General features: G+C 37.8%; 1 protein-coding gene across 3 annotated transcripts in view; it reads right to left on the bottom strand.

Moving 5' to 3' along the window:
• LOC139715985 (zinc finger CCHC domain-containing protein 24-like) overlaps window positions 1-20,607 on the bottom strand; it is a 65,775-nt gene extending 45,168 nt beyond the window's left edge. For all 3 annotated transcript variants that reach the window (XM_071627536.1, XM_071627537.1, XM_071627538.1), the window contains exons 1-2: window positions 19,890-20,607; window positions 9,382-9,453 (exon numbers count right to left, since the gene is read on the bottom strand). In XM_071627536.1, the coding sequence (XP_071483637.1) occupies window positions 9,382-9,453; window positions 19,890-20,192 (375 nt within the window). In that variant the 5' untranslated portion in view covers window positions 20,193-20,607. The remainder of the gene's footprint in view (window positions 1-9,381; window positions 9,454-19,889) is intronic.
• Window positions 20,608-22,124: the final 1,517 nt, after the last annotated feature.

The following is a 22,124-nucleotide window of genomic DNA, read 5'->3' as shown; positions in this document are numbered from 1 at the left end:
TCTCTGTCAAGAAATCCATCCAAGGCATAAGGAGGAATAAAACCACAGTGAAGAAACAGTTCAGAAAAGACTCCTCCTCTGTGAACAAAACACTCATGCACACAGCACGTACAAGTACCTTTGCCCCCTTCCAATACCTTGTGTCCTGAACATAGAAACCCCTCAAATACATGATGAAAAGTAAATGCACAAGCATAACAAATAAAGCAATAGTGGCATATACATATATGTATGTATGTATGTATGTATGTATGTATGTATATATCTAATTTACATAAACATTATACATCATGTGTTCTTGTCAAATAATATATGTGCTTTCCCTTGAGTGGCTCTAAAACAAACCCAAAGCTACACAAATTTTGAGTAATTTACCCATAAATTTATCATCTCAAGTATTCATCCTGACTTTCTTGAAAAAGGGGGATTTTTGTTCTAACACTATACACAAGCATTAAAATGACAATTGAAAGGTAGTGTTGGTACAGAGATCTTCATTCCCCATTCACAGAACAGTTTCAACTTGCAAATACGACTTTTCATCACAAGACTAAATTACAACTTTTTCCAAGAATGTATTCAAATAAACCTGCTTTTGACAAAACTGAAGGAGAAAAATACAGCCAATGCATTTGAAAATTAAAAGAAGATGAACTATCACAATAGCTCTAGTCACCTCAGACAGTGAAATAGTCCTTCTGGCCATATACCATGATATTTACACAAAGTTAATGGATTCTTTTCATTTACTGATGTTAAGGTCTGCACTGAGAGCATGAAGGAATATATCGTTGGCTAAGAACCAGAAGGGCGTTATCGCAATTTTTGAGGGTATTGAATTATTGGTATCATGTTGTAGAGCTTGATCTCCTCTTCATTATGCTGTCAATTTTAAATAACCATCATTTTCAGTATGATGTTCAAAATTAGAACCACAAGGGCACTATTTTACCCAATATTTGGAACAATGCTTATAAAATCTACCCACTTTTGATTTTTGCACACTGTAGTATTTCATGAAAACTGATTGTTTCATTTTTTTCTTACTATGCTCATATCTTTGAATGCAACAGTGCCCTTCTAGTTCTCAGCTGATGATATAATTTTCTTCTTCATAAGTGGTAGTGTAAAGACATATCATCATTACTTACATAAATTTACATCATAATAAAGATTATTGGCCAGAAAACATTGTTATATCATTGACACTCACCACATATAGACAGTAAAAATAATTTTACAAGTGATGTAATAACATTGAAAACAGAGAGGTACAATGTATAAGTAGCTGACTTTTCCCCCTAATTAATTGTATGGCAAGTATTGTAACTTTGTTGCATATCTGGCAGAGAAAGTAAAAAACTTGCAGGAGTACACAAAATACATAATAATATGGTCATGGCAAGAGGAAGAATGGAGCTTCAATCCAATCACTTGAACAGGTTTGTGTACTCCATACACGTGCCACACATGAAGTGGCACACCACTGTACATCACACAGCAGCTGCTCTGGTCATGGTACGCTCGAATGTCAACTGCTTGGCTAGAAATAAAGTCAAGTGGAGAATATCGTCAAGGCCTGAACTCAATATCCAGGCTTTCTGGTCTGTTAGCCATCATCAAAAAGTCGGTATCCTTTCACTGAAGAGTGCTTACTTAACAAGGGCTGATGCTTTTTTTCTTTCAGAGCTCATATTACAACACACATCACAGGTATTGCAAATGTGTTTGAAGCTTTTATAAAAGTGTACTGACAATGTACACGTACATACAATGTACGCACACAACAAATACTGATTTATATGTACATTTAACTCACATTAAATCCATTTTTTTTTTGTTCTTCATCCTTCTTTACTATCAGATGTTTCAGATACTAGCTTTAACATCTCCTGGTACCTCTGAATATGTTTAGCTTTTTTATAGTATTTAGATGTAATCATATGGGCTTACATTGTACATGTAGGCCTATGTGTTGTGTGTATGACAACCAGCTGTATGCTGAACTGAGAGTTTAATAATTCCAGATATTATCCAATTATTTCCAGTAATCTGTGTGATCTCATACAAATTGTGGAACACAATATAAAATTGTAGACTTGATGTATCCAGTACACATTACATGTAATCTAGTGTTTCTACAAGAAATCAGAATTTATGTCCATCGCACTGCATGCAAATTTTTGGCATAACAATATCAAACATGTAATATACCACTAAACCACATTTGTGAGTCCCTGTGAAGAAATACAACTTAGTATTTGCATGTGTGCATACAAACTCAAATGCTCCTTGGCCCCAAATCAGGCAAATAAAATGCAAAGACACTAAGCTGGTAGTACAGTAATTATGAAGTGGACACTCCCTTGATTGTTCAATAAGAATGGAAGAACAGCATCATTCTTGTATCAATAAAATTCAAGTTAACTATTTCTCCTGAATAATACCAGGGAGGATATCCCACCTCCCTGATTACACTAAACATCCAATTCTATTTCAAGTAACCTAGTGTAGATTTTTTAAAATAAGAGCACAGTAAGCCACAAACACTTCGGTCAAAGTACAATCTCTACAATATCCAATAGGATTAAGATAGTAGACAGTATGGAACAGTTAAGATTGTAAAATAAAGTTTGCTCTGGGAAGACATGCTGGATGGTGACTACCATACATCAGCAAACAAGAAAAGTATGAATGAATCACACTAAAGGGCATATAATTTGGATTGGATGAAAAATACAAGGACCAAATCAGCGATGTCTTTGAATTCATCCAATACGTGTATCAACAAGCTGGAGTTACACCTCTGTGTACAAGTCAAAAGCCTACTGCTATTGTTCAGGGTGTAGGCGTATATGGCTACAGACTTCTGTTATTGAGGAAGCAGCATATTAGATGAGACAATTCTCTGGCAGGCCAAAAACCATGCTGGGTTCAAACCTGACTCAACCCTTCAGATAGCAGTCTATCACCCTCACTACACTGTGTCTCCGAAGTTGTTGCACTGGCATGTTAGGAAAAAAAATGATAACACCCAGCAAGAGTGTGTTGGCTATTTTTGTGCAGTAGCTGTTAGCAATGAAGCACAACGCCAGCGCCTGCCTACCTGTGTAACACACCATGAATTGTGGGTAGATTCTTATGGCGGGCTAGGAAATGTATCATCTGTCTCGTCTGAGTGAAATGAGTCAGTATATGAACGACTTTACATTTCGTACTGGTCTTACGTAATATCATAAAAATGCACCTTCCATTTTATCACTTCGTGGCCAGCATGTGTTGGCAATTTGAATGATAGAAGCCCGAAACTGCCAAGAATAACAAGAGATATCTTTCTCACTTTTTGGTAAGGGCAATATGCAATTCTGCAAGGACCGAACAAATTTTATGGACAAGTACCAACACATTTTGCTGACCAAGCAGTGAGTTTGGGTTCACTCGGAATGCAAGCATTGTGGTCAGCAGCACACTGAAGTGTACAAGTCCAGTAAATTCATGACTGTAAACATAGTCTGTCATAGCTCCATGATGATAGCTTAAAATCATTGCTAATTATGCACACTTTCAACAAAATCATAAAAAAATGATCACAGCTTAGTATTCACGCAAATGCCACACCACTTAATGAAAGCTGAAGCAGAGGTAGAATTCCACAAATATGAGTGATAACAGGAACTTCTCAGAGAACTACATGTCATTTTGCATTGCAAAAAACAAACAGGAAAATGTCTTGCAAAGGTTTTTCTTCTCTTTCTTCTTCACTTCATAGCCAAAACAGCAAAGAAAACTTATCAATTACATCATTTTATAACTTGAGAATCATCATGTAAATACTTTGTATCATTTTGTGCCTCCCCAAGGCCAAAATTGAGAGAAACTGAGCGCTGAAATTACATGTAAATTTGGGCACATTACAAGGGAGCTGATGATCAATGATGAAGTAATGCAGAAAGTAATCATCTTTCTGTTACGTACAATATACTGTATGACCATGGCTCAATGTGCATTAAGCTCTGAACTTTTAACACAAAAGACAACAAAAAAGAAAACTCAAAACAATCTAGAGAGAAAAGATAATATTTCCAGAGAGAAACTTCATCATGAACGTCTTCTTGACTGCCGTATAAGGTACATAAGACTACTATCCAGTTCTTTTGCGTATTCCCTTTGAGAGAAACCTATAAATACATTCATCAATACATACATGTATTTCAATTAAATCATGATTTTTAAGGTACACATAAATACACTAATATTTGCTCATGAATTCAAGGACCTGAAGATATGAAGCATATAAAATACATGTACATGTGAAATCACATTTTGTATCTCAAAAATTCAACAAGGATTGTGAGTAGAAAATCAATATGTGTCTTGATGCCATAAAAAATGTTACCATAATTTCAATCATCTTCTGCGTATCTCTCTGAAAGAAACATACTGTATATAGATAGGCCTATCATCATACATTGTATTTCAACTAAATCAATGTTTCTCTTACACATGAATACAATAATATTTGCTCATGATTTCAAGGACCTGAAGCTACTAATCATTTTACATGCATGTACATGCAACATCAAGGAAAAACATTATTTTTTCCTCAAAAATCAAACAAGGATTGTGAGTAGACAATCAATACGTGTCATGATGCCATAAAAAGCTGCACCATCACTTCACGTTTCAGCATTTCTTCTTTTAAGACTTACAATGTATGACATTCCACCTGGACTCAATCTGGTAACATCTGGAAGTTTCTGCCTCCACATCAACAGTGGCGGATCCAGGGAGGACCGCAACCAGCGCAAGCCCCCCCCCCCCCCCCTTTATTTTTTGTTGAAACAAAAGAAATAAAAAGAAAAAATGGGGGGAGGGGTGCATGCGCCCCCCTTTAATTTTGTAAACGCGCCCCCTCTTTACGGAATCCCTGGATCCGCCCCTGCATCAATCTAGAATGAGAATGACACGTTGACAGTGCTACAATGTACATTCTATTTTCAATATCAATTAAATTCAACAGTTTGTTCATTTCCATTAAAAAATGATCCAAAGTGGTACATGTGACAATTTGACTTTCATCAAACTGATAAGAACGGTTCATTGAACACAATATAAAACATATGCACAAATGATATTATAACAAAAAAAGGAACAATGCACACTTTGTCATAGTAAAAAAAGAAAAGAAAAAAAAGAAGTAATCATAACGATGGAAAAGAGTGTTCCACTGAAAAGCCAAGCTTGTAGAACATGGAACACATGAAATAATATTTTTATTCACCTTGACATAGAATGTATACATTATAGTACAACGTAAAACTTCAATACTTCATAGCGAGATATAAAACTTGGAGCTGTTATTGATTAATGAGTATCTTCTACAGGGAATGTAGGCCTGTATACATGTATGTAAATCCTATATCATACATGCACACTGTATATCTCTTAATACATGTAGATCTATGATATCAATATAATACTGAGTATTTATATTGTACATCTGCATGTTTTGTTGAACACCAGCATTTGGCATGAATTTGAATTAATTACAGTTCCTCTTTATTAAAAAGAGAAACATTATATTGTTTTTAAAAATAATGTCGTCAGCACACTTTAATCATCACGTTTGAATTCCAAACACCTGCAAAAGGAGACGGTTTTTACACATCATTCCCATCCTCCTCTCCACATGTAGACAAAGAGAATGAAGCAAAATGATCATCATATCACTGTATCTGAAAGACCAAGTGAAAAAATTCTTCCTCAGCTCCTGCTGCTACTACCAGTCTATATTATCACGGCTCCCCACATACCACAAGACTGAAAGGGACACAATTGTTCTAAACAATGTGATAAAGATGTTGCCTGCTACCATCATTCATTATTACAACCTTTATCAATTTATTTATAACATATGAACATTCAAAGAGTAATTTTACTATATTGAAGAAAACCTCTAGGAAGCTCATGTAGCTATCATCTTCTGCCATTTCAACTGGAAATCACAAAACTACTCATAAGATTGCTATGCATTGCATAAAAATGTTCAGTACTTCAACCCACTTGTAGAATACAGCAAAAATACACTTTTTGCTCAGTACAGAAGATTTTTATGTCTTGATTTATGCACATTCTATTCATAACATGAATATCCATCTTTTTCGATGTAAAACAGGAGCAACAAACTTTTTAGAAATGCATACAAAAGTGAACCTTCCCATAAAACATCTTCAGATCTGCAGATGCGAGTTTCTGGTTCCACAGAATAGCCGGCCTTCACAATAGGCCACTGCACAACATCAAAGTAACACTCCAGCCATTTCAAATAAGAGTTGTGATTGATTGCAAATGGCTAAAGAGTATAATGAATTCTGCCAGCTTGAATTTTATGTTTCTTCTTCTACTATCAATGGTGGACAGAAAGAAAGATGAACGGATCAGAAAAAAGAAATCCCAGGCAGAAATAGACAGCACCTCTCAGTCTCTGCTGGGGAAAACCAATTAAAAGTAGGAAAAACACAGGCAAAGTGTATTTGCATTAGAATGGTAATTAAATGCCATGGTAATTTGTTTTCACCTACTGTAAAAGTGGAAATTTTCGCGGTGTTGAAATTTTCGCGCATTTCGCTCAACCAGACGCTAGCGCCAAAATAAAAGCATGCGAATAGTTTTACGTGCCATATGTTCCAGTAGTTGATGTCTTGATTCGGCGAAAAATTTGTCGCGCGAAAATATCAACTGTTACAGTATCACATTGGTGAAATACCACAGTATTACATGTACTGCAAGTATTTCAGTTGGTATCGTTCTTATTCAAAAAATACCGTGGCACTTTGGCCCAAATTACAACTCTCCAATGTACTGCAAGTAGGCCTACTACACAAAATGCACGCATATCTCCTACAGGGAGAAGACAGGTATTGTGTTAGGTCATGTGAGAGATTCATACACCTGAATGTGGTGGATGGTATTTCATGTGATTCACGCTAAAAGCTCGAACGAATATTTTGCACCAAGTTTGAATGGTTACAGCTCGTTATTCCAAAGGTTCGTTATTCTGAAAGCTCTTCAGTTCGAAGATTCGTTATTGCGAAAGTTCGTTATTCCGAATTTCATTTTCGGATTAACAAATCTTCGGAATAACGCCACAAATGTTTGGATCAATGAACCTTTATTCATTTTGCGGATTAACGAACCTCTTAGGTATAGGGAATTTGTGTGTTTCGGGTTAACGAACCTTTGGAATAATGAACCTTCGGAATAGCGAACCTTCGGAATAATGAACAGCACCCACTTGAATTACCATCCGAAATACCATGGCATTGGCGACGTACATTCATGAGGTCTTTTGCAGTCTATTTGCGTTCACATTATGAGATACTGCAGTATTTCACTGAAAATGTACAGCTACAGCTGTATAAGTGTGAATGGGCCTTGCAAGATCAAATGCCATTCAAACATCACTTAAAAGTACCTTAAAGGTCCATTTCATTTCAATGATCGAATGTGGATGAAAAATCTGCTTAGAACATTCAGTTCTGGAAAGTTCAATGTGAAAAATCTAAAAATCTAACGTAATCTGACCGACCAGATTAAACAATATCAACTGAGGTTAAAACAGAAGAATGCCTTTTTTTTCATATACTTAGTGTGGTATGAAAGAAATGCAATCTCATGAATTCTGGTCTTCATTGATTTTCTGATCATTTGCTCAAACACACACTACACTGTCTCTTTTACTAGAGAGGAAAGGAAAGAAAGCCGTTCCACTCTTTTTTTCTGGTAGTTGCAGAAAAAAAGAGTGGAACAGCTATTGTACTTTAATGTCTTGAGTGTGCCTTTTTAATGAGCAGTTAACTCTGCTACATCAACAATCTTGGGGGTTGATTTGTTTTTGCAAAATATAAAACCAAACCAAAGGTTTGCATAAAGGTAATGCCTTCCTCTTGAAAGAGGAGTCAGGAACATAAGGGATTTATTCACTGGAGTTGAAATATCTTTTTTGCATATCTATAAATATTTCACTCATATTAGTGCATAAAGATATTTATAGACAATACAATATGATGGTTATACTCATGTGCTTATGTGCTCTTAACATTTTCTTCTCTCCCCGATTGTTTCAAGGAAATTTAATACCAAATGGATCTTCTGCAAAAATGAAATTGATGGCATCCCACATGCCTTGTTGAGAAAAAAAAAGTTAAGTGTAATACAGTATATTTTGAAGGATTGTATAATTCATTTCACTTGTATGCCCAGACATAAATTTCTTTTATCAATCAGTATCTCACACCAGTAAGCACATGAGATTGTTGCACCTGCCTTTTCCTTATCTTTCCATTCAGAGCACAAGAATTCAATGGAGACAGCTGCATAATCAAACTACCTCTGCATAAGTTAGGCCTATATGAATACAGTATCAAAAACCAAATTTTCATGTGCATTTTAATTTCATTAATTCCGCACAATTAACACACACACAAAAGTTCTTGTCTACACTTTAATGCACATTGAATACTGTAAAACGAGAAATGTTCGCGTGCATTTTAATTTCGCGAATTTCGCGAGCGTGAAGATTTGCGAAATTAAAATGCACGCGAAAGTTCGTTTGTACACTATATGCACTGAATGCCAGTGGCAGTTCGCGAAAATTTCATGCCGTAAAAAAGGCCATCGGCTCCAATTCGCAAAAAATTCATGCCGCGAATATATCATGTTTTACAGTACCAGTATTGTAAATTCACAAAAATTTCATGCCACGGATATTTCTTGTTTTATAGTATACAGTATACCACAATCACTGAGTGACCAGAGAAAAAATTTGACCTTCAAACTTTGCAAATTTCAGAATGCAGAAAAGAATATGACTAACAGGTTTTCTTTAGCTTCTACAGAGACACACAAACGCACACACGATACAAGTAGGCCTACACAAAGTGCCATGACTGATAAGGTTCTCATCTTCTCACCTTCCTGCATAAACAAAGATCTGTATTGTACATGTACTTATACCATTTCATCTGATCACGCGCAACTCCTCGATTTCCTCTCTGGTATGTATATATTATATCAGGAATTATTGCCTTCATAAATCATCCACTGGTATATCAAAGGGGGTGTTTGTGAACTTATTTAGTACCTCCATGGTACAACATCAAGCATTGATTATAAGGTCAGCAAGAGAGAGTTATAACCACACAGAAAGACACTTTCATCACAGCAACTCTTGACAACATTATTACATTTAACGCAGTCAGGTCAGTGCCACTTCAATGACCTTTGACACTAGTCATGATCCAGAGCTGTGGAGGAGGTATGCCTCCAGGGGCTGGTAAAGAGAGACCGTGATTTAAATGTTTGCACCAAGCATCTACTCACTGTTGTGGCTGTGACTGGGATGTGCCTCTCCTCGCGATGATAGTGGTGGGGTGTGTGACCATAGGGCAGATTCTGGAGAAGAAGAAAAAACAAACAGAAGAAACACCATTAGAGAGTTATGTTTAAATGGGTGGTATGATTACAGGGGAATATTCACTACAGACAAAGTTGGACTGAATTTCCACAGTATAAAAAACACAAAGGATAATAAGGAATTGAGAATTAAGGAAAATGTTAATGACCCTCTTTATGGACACCAGAAGAAAAAATTAACAGGTAATATGGTCTCATATTACTTTTACTTGAAAGTTATGTAATATGAATTCACAGAGTATCTCTTTTATTCAAATTGAGATTATTTACATGTGTATACGATTAAATCCAGCAAAAGTTTTTTTTTTAAATCTATACTAGGAGAAAATTTACTTCTCAAAGCAGAGCAACAAGAATGTGTTTCATTGGGTTTCTTTGGGCTAAAAGCTACAATTAAGATTGTGTAGATATTACAGTCACATGATAAATGTGTTGCCCAGCACATTTCACATTTGATTAGACCCTTCAATGCTGTTTGTTGCATTTTGCCAAGATCCATGTAAAGACACCTTTTAAAACAGTTTTCCCTATGCTGTAACCTTCTTCCTTGAATTAATAGCTTTTTCTTGGAGGTAAAGTCTAAAACGTTGGCCTTCAGCCAGAGGCATAAAAACTTCACATATTTTTTTTCCCAATTGACATATCCTGATTTAAGATTAGTTATAAATGGAAAGAATCATCTTCGTTGGTTTCTTTTTCATTTCTTTGAAATAAGCACTGTTGCTTTATTAATCTGAAGAAAAAGATTATATTCCAACTCAAGTAAAATATTCTTTAAGAGCAACCATGCAATCTGCTTGTATTTTTGAAGAGTTTGAACACAAAACAAGCTAACTCCATTCCTGTTAAGTTATTAATTAAAACTGCAATATACATATATATATATATATATATATATATAGTAATGCAAAAGCAAGGGATATTTGTAATCACAGCTTCAAATTATTCCTTGTTATGTTATAAATGAGGTTTCACAGGAAAGATATTATTTTGCTGTTTCCAATAAAGGGCTTATATTACAGGTGCTGTTCGTTATTCCGAAGGTTCGTTATTCTGAAGGTTCGTTATTCCAAAGGTTCGTTAATCCGATACACACAAATTCCCTATACCTAGAGGTTCGTTAATCCGAAAATGAAAAAGGGTTCGTTAATAATCCGAACATTTGGGGCGTTATTCCGAAGGTTCGTTAATCCGAAAATGAAATAGGGTTCGTTATTCCTAAGGTTCGTTAATCCAAAAATGAAATAGGGTTCGTTATTCCGAAGGTTCGTTGATCCGAAGTGATATAGGGTCTGTAACGAACCTTCGGAACAACAAGCTTTGTTTCATTTTCGGATTAACGAACCTTCGGAATAGCGCAACTTATTTCACTTTCGGATTAATAAACCTTCGGAAAAATAAACCTCATCACATTTTCGAATTAACGAACCTTCGGACTAAAGAACCTTCGGAATAACGAACCTTCGGAATAACGAGCTGTATCCTATTTTACAATGGTTGAAATGGTTTTCATTAGCACACTTTGTGAGCAAACTCTTCATTTTTAGTTTGGCAAACCTTCCCTGAAGGAGAAATCTATCAACTGCCTACATCATATTTTCTTATCAGGTAAAAATTTCAAGTTCATTCTGAATACATGAATACCACTTTCATCCAGCTGTACTCAATCATCTGTTCATCTAATTACCAGCATATCATATTCCCATAACTGATCCTACAGACATGTCACTGAAGTAGTGTATTCACATACTTTGACCTTGACCATTAGGACCCCTGACTTCGCACGCGCGCGCACATACATGCACACACACACACACACACACACACACACACAAAGACCTCAGTGAATGGCCAATACACCTTTGCATCCCCACCCATTTCAATGCTGTCTGTTTATCACAATGTCATAATGATTTACCGTGAGAAATCCGCCATCATCACTGTTTCATTTTCAAAGAAATTCTTACATGCCATGGAGGGTTCACACCCTGTTTTCATTCATTATAGCATTACCGCAGTCATTACTAATAAGGCGGGGGGGGGGGATCACATTCCGATACACGAAGCTCCGCCCCACTTCATCACTTTCTGGTTTTCTCACGAATCACAAACGGTTGAAGAGTTTGTTCATGCGCGGCTTGACCCCTCCCTGATGTTACCATCTCAGGTACGGTTATTGTGAGAAACTTCCGACAAGATGTTTGCGCCACGTTTGTGATTTTCCCTGCTGAATGGGAGGAATTTACAACGGATCAATATGCGTGTAACACGGTGTTACAAGGAGAGAAAAAAAAAAATGTTTTGAGCGCTAATTTCAGACAGAAAAGTGTCCTTTCTGCAGGTCATCTTCGTTGTTGGACATTACTCGCAGATCCTCTTTCTCTCTCTCTCTCTCACTCTGAAAGCCGTGAGAAACCGATACGCTCAGTGACAATCTCCCTATACAACGTAACAATCTTGAAAAGTGGAACTTTGCGTATACAGCATCAGACAGTGTTTGCCGCTCTACACTTACATCTTCATTTGGCTTTCCAATCGCGAACCGTCATAATATCACAATCTAATACCGGCCGTACGAAACCCACAACACTTTACATTATACCCACAATCGCTGGAGACATTATAAATGCAAGAAAATTCCTTGCAATCTGATACCACTATATGAGAGATACATACATGTACAGCGGCACTGATGGAGGATTCATTTATAAAATTATCTTAAACGACGTTTTGAATGTCTGTTATGTACAATCATACAATCTTTATTTTCTTCTGTGTTTCTAAGACTAACAGCATACGGGTGATCGCATTGAACTTTCAACACTTCTAAATACACCAAATTTGTAGGGCGATGTTCCTTCTCACCTGCCGTTTAATATTCCGAAGGTTCGTTAGTCCGAAAATGAAACTCATGAAGGTTCGTTTATTCCGAAGGTTCGTTATCTCGAAACATGCAAATTCCCTATAGGCCTACCTAGATGTTCGTTAGTCCGACAATGGAAAAAAAAAAGGGGGGGGGGGGTCGTTAATCCGAAAAATGAAATAGGGTTCGTTATTTCAAAGGTTCGCTTTCAAATAAGTATCGTTATTCCGAAGGTTAACTTTATTAATCTGAAAATGAAAACGAACAGACGGTGCTTACTAACGAAACCTTCGGTATTATGCATCCAAATTCATTTTCGGATTAATAACAAACCTTCGGAATAACTATCCTTCGGAATAAATGAACTGTAATCCACACTTATTGGTGTTCATCATAATTATTTTAAGAACAACTTGACACAATTATGAGATGTTTTGCTGACTTTGACATCAAAATGACCAAAACACGCTCGCAATTGTGCTCAAAATAATGTCACCCAGGTCGTTGTTAAGACGGGCCTATCAATTCTCAGAGATTTAGGCTAGGCGTGAGGGCATGAGACTCATGGCGCGGCGTAAGGATGTTTCTAACGGTTACAGCTCGTTATTCCGAAGGCTCTTCAGTCCGAAGATTCGTTATTCCAAAGGTTCGTTATTCCGAATTTCATTTTCGGATTAACAAATCTTCGGAAAAACGAACCTTCGGAATAACGCCACTAATGTTCGGATTAACGAACCCTTTTTCATTTTCGGATTAACGAACCTCAAGGTACAGGGAATTTGTGTGTTTCGGATTAACGAACTTTCGGAATAACGAACCTCCGGAATAGCGAACCTCCAGAATAACGAACAGCACCCGTTTCTAACGGTCACACGCTTGACAAGCTTTTTCTCACGCCTTACACACACAAAAAAAAATCAAATAAACAAACAAGATCTCGAAGAAAATACCAAATTAGATATAAAGCCAAGGTTACAATCTCAAACAAAATTACCATGCATTTCCAGAAATAAAGCAGAAAGATGTCACCAATTCTACATGACCAACGATATAATATATTGGATCTAGTAAGCTCTGACTTGAAAACTGAAAACTTGTTCAAATTTTTCAAATTCATGGAATTCGAGGTGTTTTTACTTTAACTGGTTGACAAATTGCCCTGTACATCGACGTACATAAGCTCTGAATTGATCAGTGTTTTAGTAGTAGCCATGATAAAAAAATCATGGGCGTACGTACTCGAATTGTTCGAATTTATTGATAAATAAAAATGATATTATTAATAATAATAATTATTATTATGGCATAGTATTGAAGTAATAATGATGATAATTACATACCAACATTAATATAACAATAACGGTGATAATAACTACAGGACAAGTATATCTGTCAGTAATGAAGAAAATGATTGCGTCTGTAATTTCGGGGTCTTTATCTTCTTCTTTTTTCGACTTTCCTTGTTCTATTGGATTTTCCATGTCGGGACAATCTTGAGGCGAAAGAGTTTTACGGGAGAATAATCTCGGCATCCATCTTGCTGGTCGAGTCGCCTGAGCACTGACAACGGCGGGATAGCGAGGCCAAGCACCGTCTCATGGAGTACCGATGTGGCTGTATGTTGCATAGACGACAGCCAACGCAGCAGTTCAGATAGTCTTCATTCAAGTCTTCTTATCTATCCGAAACTCCGTAACGGAATAATCGATAAATTTCAGTCAGTATTTAATGCGGTCTATATACATTGATTTTACAAACAAATTCAAATACATGTACGTTCCGAAATCCGAACGTGACTGTGTTACTGTTAGATCATTGTGTTGATTGTAGCTCAATGGTTTAGCGAGTTCTTTTCCAAGCCAACGTGGCATTAGATGAAGCTGGAGACTACTCTTCACTCGTAATTGGAGCCAGGAAAAATGCTTCGCCGTCTTCACAACAAACCATCTGGAGGTCATGACCTCTCAAGTCGGCTCTGTACTGCTGAGCTTTCAACAATGACCAAAACGGTCTACAGCAAAGGCAACTTTCGTCCTATTTTGCAAGAATAAACAGCAACGCCCCGTTCTCCCGATGGTGATCTATACATTCCACACTAATTTGAATAATGGGCAGTGATCCACAAAACGAAATGTGACTTATTATAGGCCTACATTCCGCTCACATTTAAGTTTCAGGTTAATACGTGAGGTGCTCATGTCCTTTCAGTTGTTAATATACCACACAATGTACTTCATTGACGCGCACACTCGGCGCTGCTACGTGTACATCGCAGGTTTAACTCATCATTTCTTGAATTTGCAACGAATATCATATTTATTTAAATAACGTCACAACAGATTATCGAGAAAAAAAAATAGTCTCTGCAAGTCCGAAAGAAAGAAAACACAACGCTCCACGCGTTACCGTCTCCAATTGACAGCCACAGGTACTCCCTGGAAAGTTGACAAAATCTCTGGAGGAAATCGCCTGAGTGACTAGACAACTTCCCTTGACTTCACTCTTGCTTCATGCTCGACATCGCCTATGCCCGAGTTTTTGTTTTGTTTTGTTTTGTTTTTGTTAAAATCCAAAATCACTGACTGCGTGACAGAATAGCCGAGACAAAAGAATTAAAAGAAACTGAACACTGGAGCAAAACTTGGAGTCGGAAGTAGTGACAGTCTATCCCCAAATCCCCAAACAATTTAATACTAAAGGACGCAAGTCTCACTGGTATCAGACAAAATAACCAGAGTTAAAAGACAGCTGACTTGCCAATTTCGTGGGAAACTAATAATCACTTCTCTGTGTACACCAGCTTCTGAAATAAGGAACTCCGCCTATTAAGCCCTTGCTTTTAGCTTTTACTTTAATCGACAGATGCCTTTCAATTGGTTTTCCAAGATGAGTCGGTTTGAACTGAAAATTTGACAACCTCATAATCAGGCCTGGATTGCTGACAGGCGCGCCGGAAGCAGTTTTGGATTGGGGGGGCAAACATTGGAGGGGGCTCAAGATTAGACCATGCATATGTTACACAATATACACATACACACACACACACACGCACACACATATATTATATATATATATATATATATATATATATATATATATATATATATATGTATATATATATATATATATATATATATAATATATATATATATATATATATGTAAAGTGGTGTACGGTGGGTCGAAACATGGGAGGAACCATAAAGTAATTTTGACGGTCTGTATGTTTGTGCGTGTGTGCGTGAGCAATAATGAGACTACAATACATTACGGAATGTGATACATTCAACAACGCAGTCATTGAGGAACATTGTAAGTTTATGGAATGACGGTGTGAAACGATCGACAAATTATATACTGTCAGCAACATAAGGTGAATGGCATAACAATAAAATGCGAGCGAGCGACTGAAGCGAGCGAGCTTGAAAATTTTGATATTCTACAGTTCCAAAACTGGAGTTTTAATTGTAGCTATATATTTCGCTTTGGAAATAAATGGGGGCGCATCGTGCGCAACTGCTGGCAATTATTGGCAGCAACATTAGGAGAATGGGATAAAGATTCAATGCGAGCGAGCGAAGCGAGCAAGCTTGAAAATTTTGACATTCTACAGTCCCCAAACTGGGGTTTGTAGCTATATCTTTCACTTTGGAAATTAATGGGGCGGTGTATCGGGCGCAACTGCTGGCAATTACTGGCAGCAACATTAGGAGAATGGCATGAGGATTCAATGCGAGCGAGCAAAGCGAGCGAGCTTGAGAATTTTGACATTTTACAGTCCCAAAACTCCCGTTTGTAGCTATATATTTCGCTTTGGAAATTACGGGGGGGGGGGGGGGCATCGGGCGCAACTGCTGGCAATTACTGGCAGCAACGTTACATAGGAGAGTGGCATAACGATTCAATGCGAGCGAGCGAAGCGAGCGAGCTTGAAAATTTTGACATGTTACAGTCCAAAAACTCCCGTTTGTAGCTATATCTTTCGCTTTGGAAATTAAGGGGGGGGGGGGCATCGGGCGCAACTGCTGGCAATTACTGGCAGCAACGTTAGGAGAGTGGCATAACGATTCAATGCGAGGGAACGAAGCGAGCTAGCTTGAAAATTTTGACATGTGACAGTCCAAAAACTCCCGTTTGTAGCTATATTTATCTTTCGCTTTGGAAATTAAGGGGTGGGGGCATCGGGCGCAACTACTGGCAATTACTGTCAGCAACATTAGGAGAATGGCATAACGATTCAATGCGAGCGAGCTTGAATATTTTGACATTCTAGAGTCCAATGATTGCCGTCGTAGCTATGTTTTTCGCTTTAGAAATTAAGGGGGAGGCGCACCGGGCTCAACTGCTGGATGCGAGCGAGCGAAGCGAGCGAGCTTGAAAATTTTGACATTTTACAGTCCAAAAGCTGCCGTTTGTAGCCATATTTTTTTCCTTTTATTCATATATATACATATATATTTTATTTTCTTTGTTTATTCATTTATTTTTATCATTATTATTATTATTATTATTTTTTTTTTTTTTTTTTGGGGGGGGCTTTTTGGGGGGGCAAAAATGCGTTTTGCCCCCCCACTTTTTGGATTGGGGGGGCGGCCGCCCCCCCTGCCCCCCCACTTCCGGCGCCTATGATTGCTGAGTCTATCAAGAAGTAGGAATAAGCAGAATTTGAGGCCAAGTTACTTTCTACTTTGGGTCTTTGGTATACTACATGACACACATTTCAATAATAATCGACCCCACCCCTGGGCCCTGCCTCAGCGAAGAAAAGGTGATAGGAATTAGGATATGTGGTAAACTTTTATTTGCATCCTCCGTTTCCTTTACAAGCGTGATAACTAAACGCGTATGGTATTGATGTGCACAACTCCAATATCAGACAGATTGTGATAATTTCTTTCCATTTCACGACGTAGAGCGTATTCCAAACGTAGGATACCTGCGTTTTCTCACGATAGTTCTTATTTTTGTCTTATGGTTTTTTAATGGAAGCAAACGGGTTTGTGAATTGTCACTTGAAACTCCGTTTAATCACCGTTAATGTGGGTAGTCATTTCAATGACGAAACCATATACTTCGTTTGACCCAATAATATCACAGTCTGTAATTTTAAGTTCTTTTCCTCATTTTGAAAACCTCGTTTTGCTCCAGTTATCAGTTTGTAATCTTTAAAGTTCTTTTCCTTATTTAAAAAACCTCAAAATCTCCATCAAATTGGAAAGGCAAATATAAAAGCTCATCGTCGCGGAGAGTGTTTCTACACATTTTCAGCTTTTCTGAGGTCTTAAAAGTTCAATCAACAAAAAGAAAGTGCCTCTGAAATGTTTCCCGTGCATTTTACCATCAACCGACGACACTTCCAAGAGAACACCAACTTCGCTGCGTACAACTAAAGAGTTGGAAACCCTAGGGCTCGGCCTCTCTCCACATAGCATTCTGGCCTTCTCAAGTCAGCGGTTCCACCAGTATTTTGGTCGATATAATAGCATAATAGCGGATATATCGGCAGGTTGCTACTCTTGAGTTGAGTACACATGTTTTGTGTCAGGGTCAAAAGTTAGTTTACACGAGCGATTAGGGCTTTTGTGCAGACAATTGTGTCAACAAAAGGCGGATAATTCTCGGACAATAAAAGCGGCATTGCAGCACTTGAATAGGAATATCCATCATAAGGGAACGCGCGCGTCACACGCCAGAGGGCACACACGTGGCGTGCGCAGTGCAGAGCTTGCTTATAGCTGCATTGACTCGCAGGCTTGACGAGAAAAGAGGGTACGGGAAACTCTCGGCCTGCGAACACGACAGCGATCCGATCATATTCGAATGAAATCTGTTGTTAAATCAGCGGACCACAATACTTTCGCTAAAGATTTTCTTTTTCTCCCTTCCGAATTCTGTTCCGAGATTAAAATTACACGTACAAGTTAACAACGGCTATCACCTCACTAAAAGTATTTACAGAAAATGTTATTTGGAGATTTGTTACCTGAAGAGTACTGGTACTGTATATTGTTTGACCGACAAATATGTCTAATTCCGCGAAAAACTTCTCATTTATAGTAATGACATTTGCTGGGTCTGTTTTTCATACTGACCCAGCAAATGCCATTACTATAAATGAGAAGTTTTTCGCGGAATTAGACATACTTGTCGGTCAAGTATATTGCATGACCAAAATATTTAATATACCGTGACAACTTGGCTCTCGTCATCCTCTACACTTGCACGGTGAGGTGTAGAGAATTGTGAGGATTGCCCTGAACTACCAAATTTATTTAGCTTCCAGTCAACCAACATGGCCCTTCCCGTCCTGTGTTAATAGGCCTACATTCTTCCAATAATAATACTGGTATCTTATGTTAGTCGCTATGGCGTTGCTTCATGTCTAGTGCATGCACAAATTCCAGTAATTTTTCCTGGACGTCGAAAAACACAAAAAAGAAGAAAAATTAACAAGCATTGCTATAGAAATGATATGATTCACACTGTTTAAGCATAAAAGTCATATACAGCGTACTATCATGTTGTTGGCCGTTCCCCCAGGGCCCAGTTAAGCGATTGGCCGGACAGAAACAGCATCGCTTCGATGCTTTCGTTGTCGTCGATCTATACTAGAACCATTAAATTAAAGATTCTTGCTTCTGTTGTGAATTGTGGTGCCTTATTTCTTTAAAAATTGTGAACCTAAATCACTATTATCATGACAGCAATGTAGCGTCAGTGTTCGTCACCTAGTTAACGTAGGTTGTACAATGTATATGAATTCGTATGTACAATACAAGTTGCAATTGTGCATGGATTTTATCGAACACCGACAGAAACATGAAGAGCCAAGAGTATAAACTCGTAGTCATACAACAGGTCAGATTTCAATCGTTTTGAAGTAGTGAGTGGAGTGGTAGAATAAAACAATCGTGTGATATATGCAGTAATGTGTGATTGACTATTTCTCCAGTAAATATGCACCGTAAACACTATCTTGGGTTTATATATTTTTATCTAGTATAGATGGCTTTCGACTATTTCCAACGCTCGATAAGCACGTTAAGTTCAAAGGTCACGACACTGAGCTGATGTCAGAGACAGAATATTGCACACAACACGCACATACCATAATTCGCCCGTCTTCAGTTCTGCCTGTACGAAAACCTCCGTGACGTTCGACGTCAACAACGATAAACGAACTCTTTTACCAAGTATGTGCTAAACAGAAGGCTAAGACTGATCATTTCTTGTTCTGCGAGTAACAGTCAATCATACATAATTATTGTTTGAATTTATATCCCTTTGATATATCAACAACTTTTAACGAATTTACACTTGGAAGACGTTCATCGCGTCTCGAAATTCGTTGCCGCCGTTCACCATGCACGTCAGAAATTAAATCGGCATAATTTTTGTATGATTTGTATATGCCACAGATCCCCCATACTTTTACAATGACTCTTATTGCCTTTTATTTTTCTAATATACTTGAATTCATAAAATATAAGAATACAATGAATGGGGAATCAAACTCAGTACAGACTTTCAGTTCAGACACAATTGGCATGTACCTCGTTGATGTATTTTTCCGGCCAGTTTCCCGTCAGTCCAAGACTGAACTGTTCGAGTGTGTGGGCATGACGGCTGTTACTCGTCACAGCCGTGCGGGCTGCGCCCGCGAGCTCGCTCCTGAATTGCGCTTCGGTCAGGGCTCCATTCGTAGTGGCGAAGTTATTACTGTCACCAGACCAATACACCCCGTTACTGGTCAAAATCTGCCTCGTTTGTGGGGAATAGATGGCTGAAGTTGCGTTGAGGTTCATATCAAATATTTGTGGCCACGAAGCCTTCTCCGCAGCCATGACTTCTCCCATGATTAAATATCTGATCTCTCCACTTATATCTTGCTACACGCGTACGGGTATATATTTCCGAGGGGATATACTCGAGAAGAGCGAAGAGACGTATCGAAATCAGGGGTTGAATTCCGTGAACATCAGATGATAAAGTCCATGCATCAACAACTTTACGCGAAAATATATCATCCAAGAAACAAAATAATCCAGTTGTTGCTCAAATGAAGCAAAATTCGTTGTTTGCGATCAAAAGCTCCATATTCTTTTTCCATGCGTAACTTTTTGGCCACCTAAACTCCCACGGACTGTAGCTCTACAACGTGCAGCTTCCGATACTCGGAACACTGGATCTTCCATGGGTTCAGCGTGGATTCTCATGTATGTACGTCATGTACATTACACAGGGCAGGCAGTCGTCTGCACTGTAAGCACTATCAACTGCAGGGGGACGTATGTCAATCATTGGGGGGTACTAAATGACCAATCACAGCCCCCTTTCCAGAAGAGGTCGCCGGAAGTCTGAACTTTACTGCCTTGGTTTCAAAAGCAACTACAGTACCAGTACACTGCTATTGCATAACAAAGCGAACCGTGTGAGCCATGCATGGCACAAGGAATCGGCATCCAAAGTGTAAACAAACGAGCCTGGATATGGTTGATTTTGCAGATGACGATTCCCGAAAACACCACGTTTCGATGATGACTCCTTCACACAGTAAGGGGGCGTGTACTGAACTAAGCTATCACAACATAATATCACAACACATTTATTTAGATCTAAAAGTTCGAAGTCGCGGACACTGGAATTGTGAAAGGCGACGAATCGCTAAGAAACCAAAGATAAACCATGGAGGTAGCTCCATGGATAGACATTACTCCGCTCGAGCCTAACCTAATTAGTCGAATTGTATCTAGCAAAGAGTTCATGTTGCGAAAAGGCTAATTGCTAAAGAAAAAAAATTCGTCACATAGTGATAGATATATTTATCAGTACCACAATGAAACAAACAAACGAAACCAATTTGATTCATGATTGTCATTGATAGTTATCCCTGTAAAAGTTTAAATTCACTTTTATATTCTATATCTTATATACGGAAATTATCACTTGCAGCACAATATGATACGTACTTATGGATATATATATATATATATATATATATATATATATAACACATATATACATGTATACATATCTATAATATATATATATATATATATATATATATATATATATACATATGCCTATTCCTTTGTTTAGCCTTTATTATTGAAAACAGAAGCTTATAAACACCACTTGCCACTTTCCACCTCGCCGAGGTGCCGAAATCTACAGTACGCAGGTTTTGGGAGTCCCTCGCTGCTGCAGATCCCGGCATCTACCTCAATTGGTCTATAATATTATGTAAAACATATTTTTCTAGGCTATACGTTCCTTGCATACGATGTCCTCGTAAGGACAGGGGATTTCTTCGACGTTATACTTATATATATTTATATATTTTTTCTTTGTGTATATGTCTCCTACTTTCTGGCACTGATTTTCCACTTTCTCCTTCGGCTTGAGGCCCGCAGGCACTCATACATCATTGAAACCACCGGTATATTTGTACAATGTTTCTCCGATGTTCTGCTGCAAAACTACTTTGCTGTATCAACGCCTCTGGTTTTTCCCCGAATCAATGTTATAATCTTTAAACCTCTTTGTTATATACATTGTTTATTTATATTTTTCTTTCCCTTTAAACAATGATTGCTACAGTATTTTTCTCTATTTTATAATACATATAACTGTGTGTATGCCTTATTCTAAATACTGTATATCTTTTTGGGTTGACCCCTGATATTAGTATGTGTGTGCGTGGTTGGATGTGTGTGTGTGTGTGTGTGTGTGTGTGTGTGTGTGTGTGTGTGTTTGTGTTTTGAGTGTATGTGTTTCGAGGATTTGTG

The sequence above is a fragment of the Diadema antillarum genome, unplaced genomic scaffold (assembly GCF_040938485.1).
Source record: "Diadema antillarum isolate AM-2024a unplaced genomic scaffold, OU_Dant_1.0 scf00000059, whole genome shotgun sequence".
NCBI classification, from domain to species: domain Eukaryota; kingdom Metazoa; phylum Echinodermata; class Echinoidea; order Diadematoida; family Diadematidae; genus Diadema; species Diadema antillarum.
Note: the sequence above shows the minus strand (reverse complement) of the source record. Positions and strands in the feature narration are given on the sequence as shown.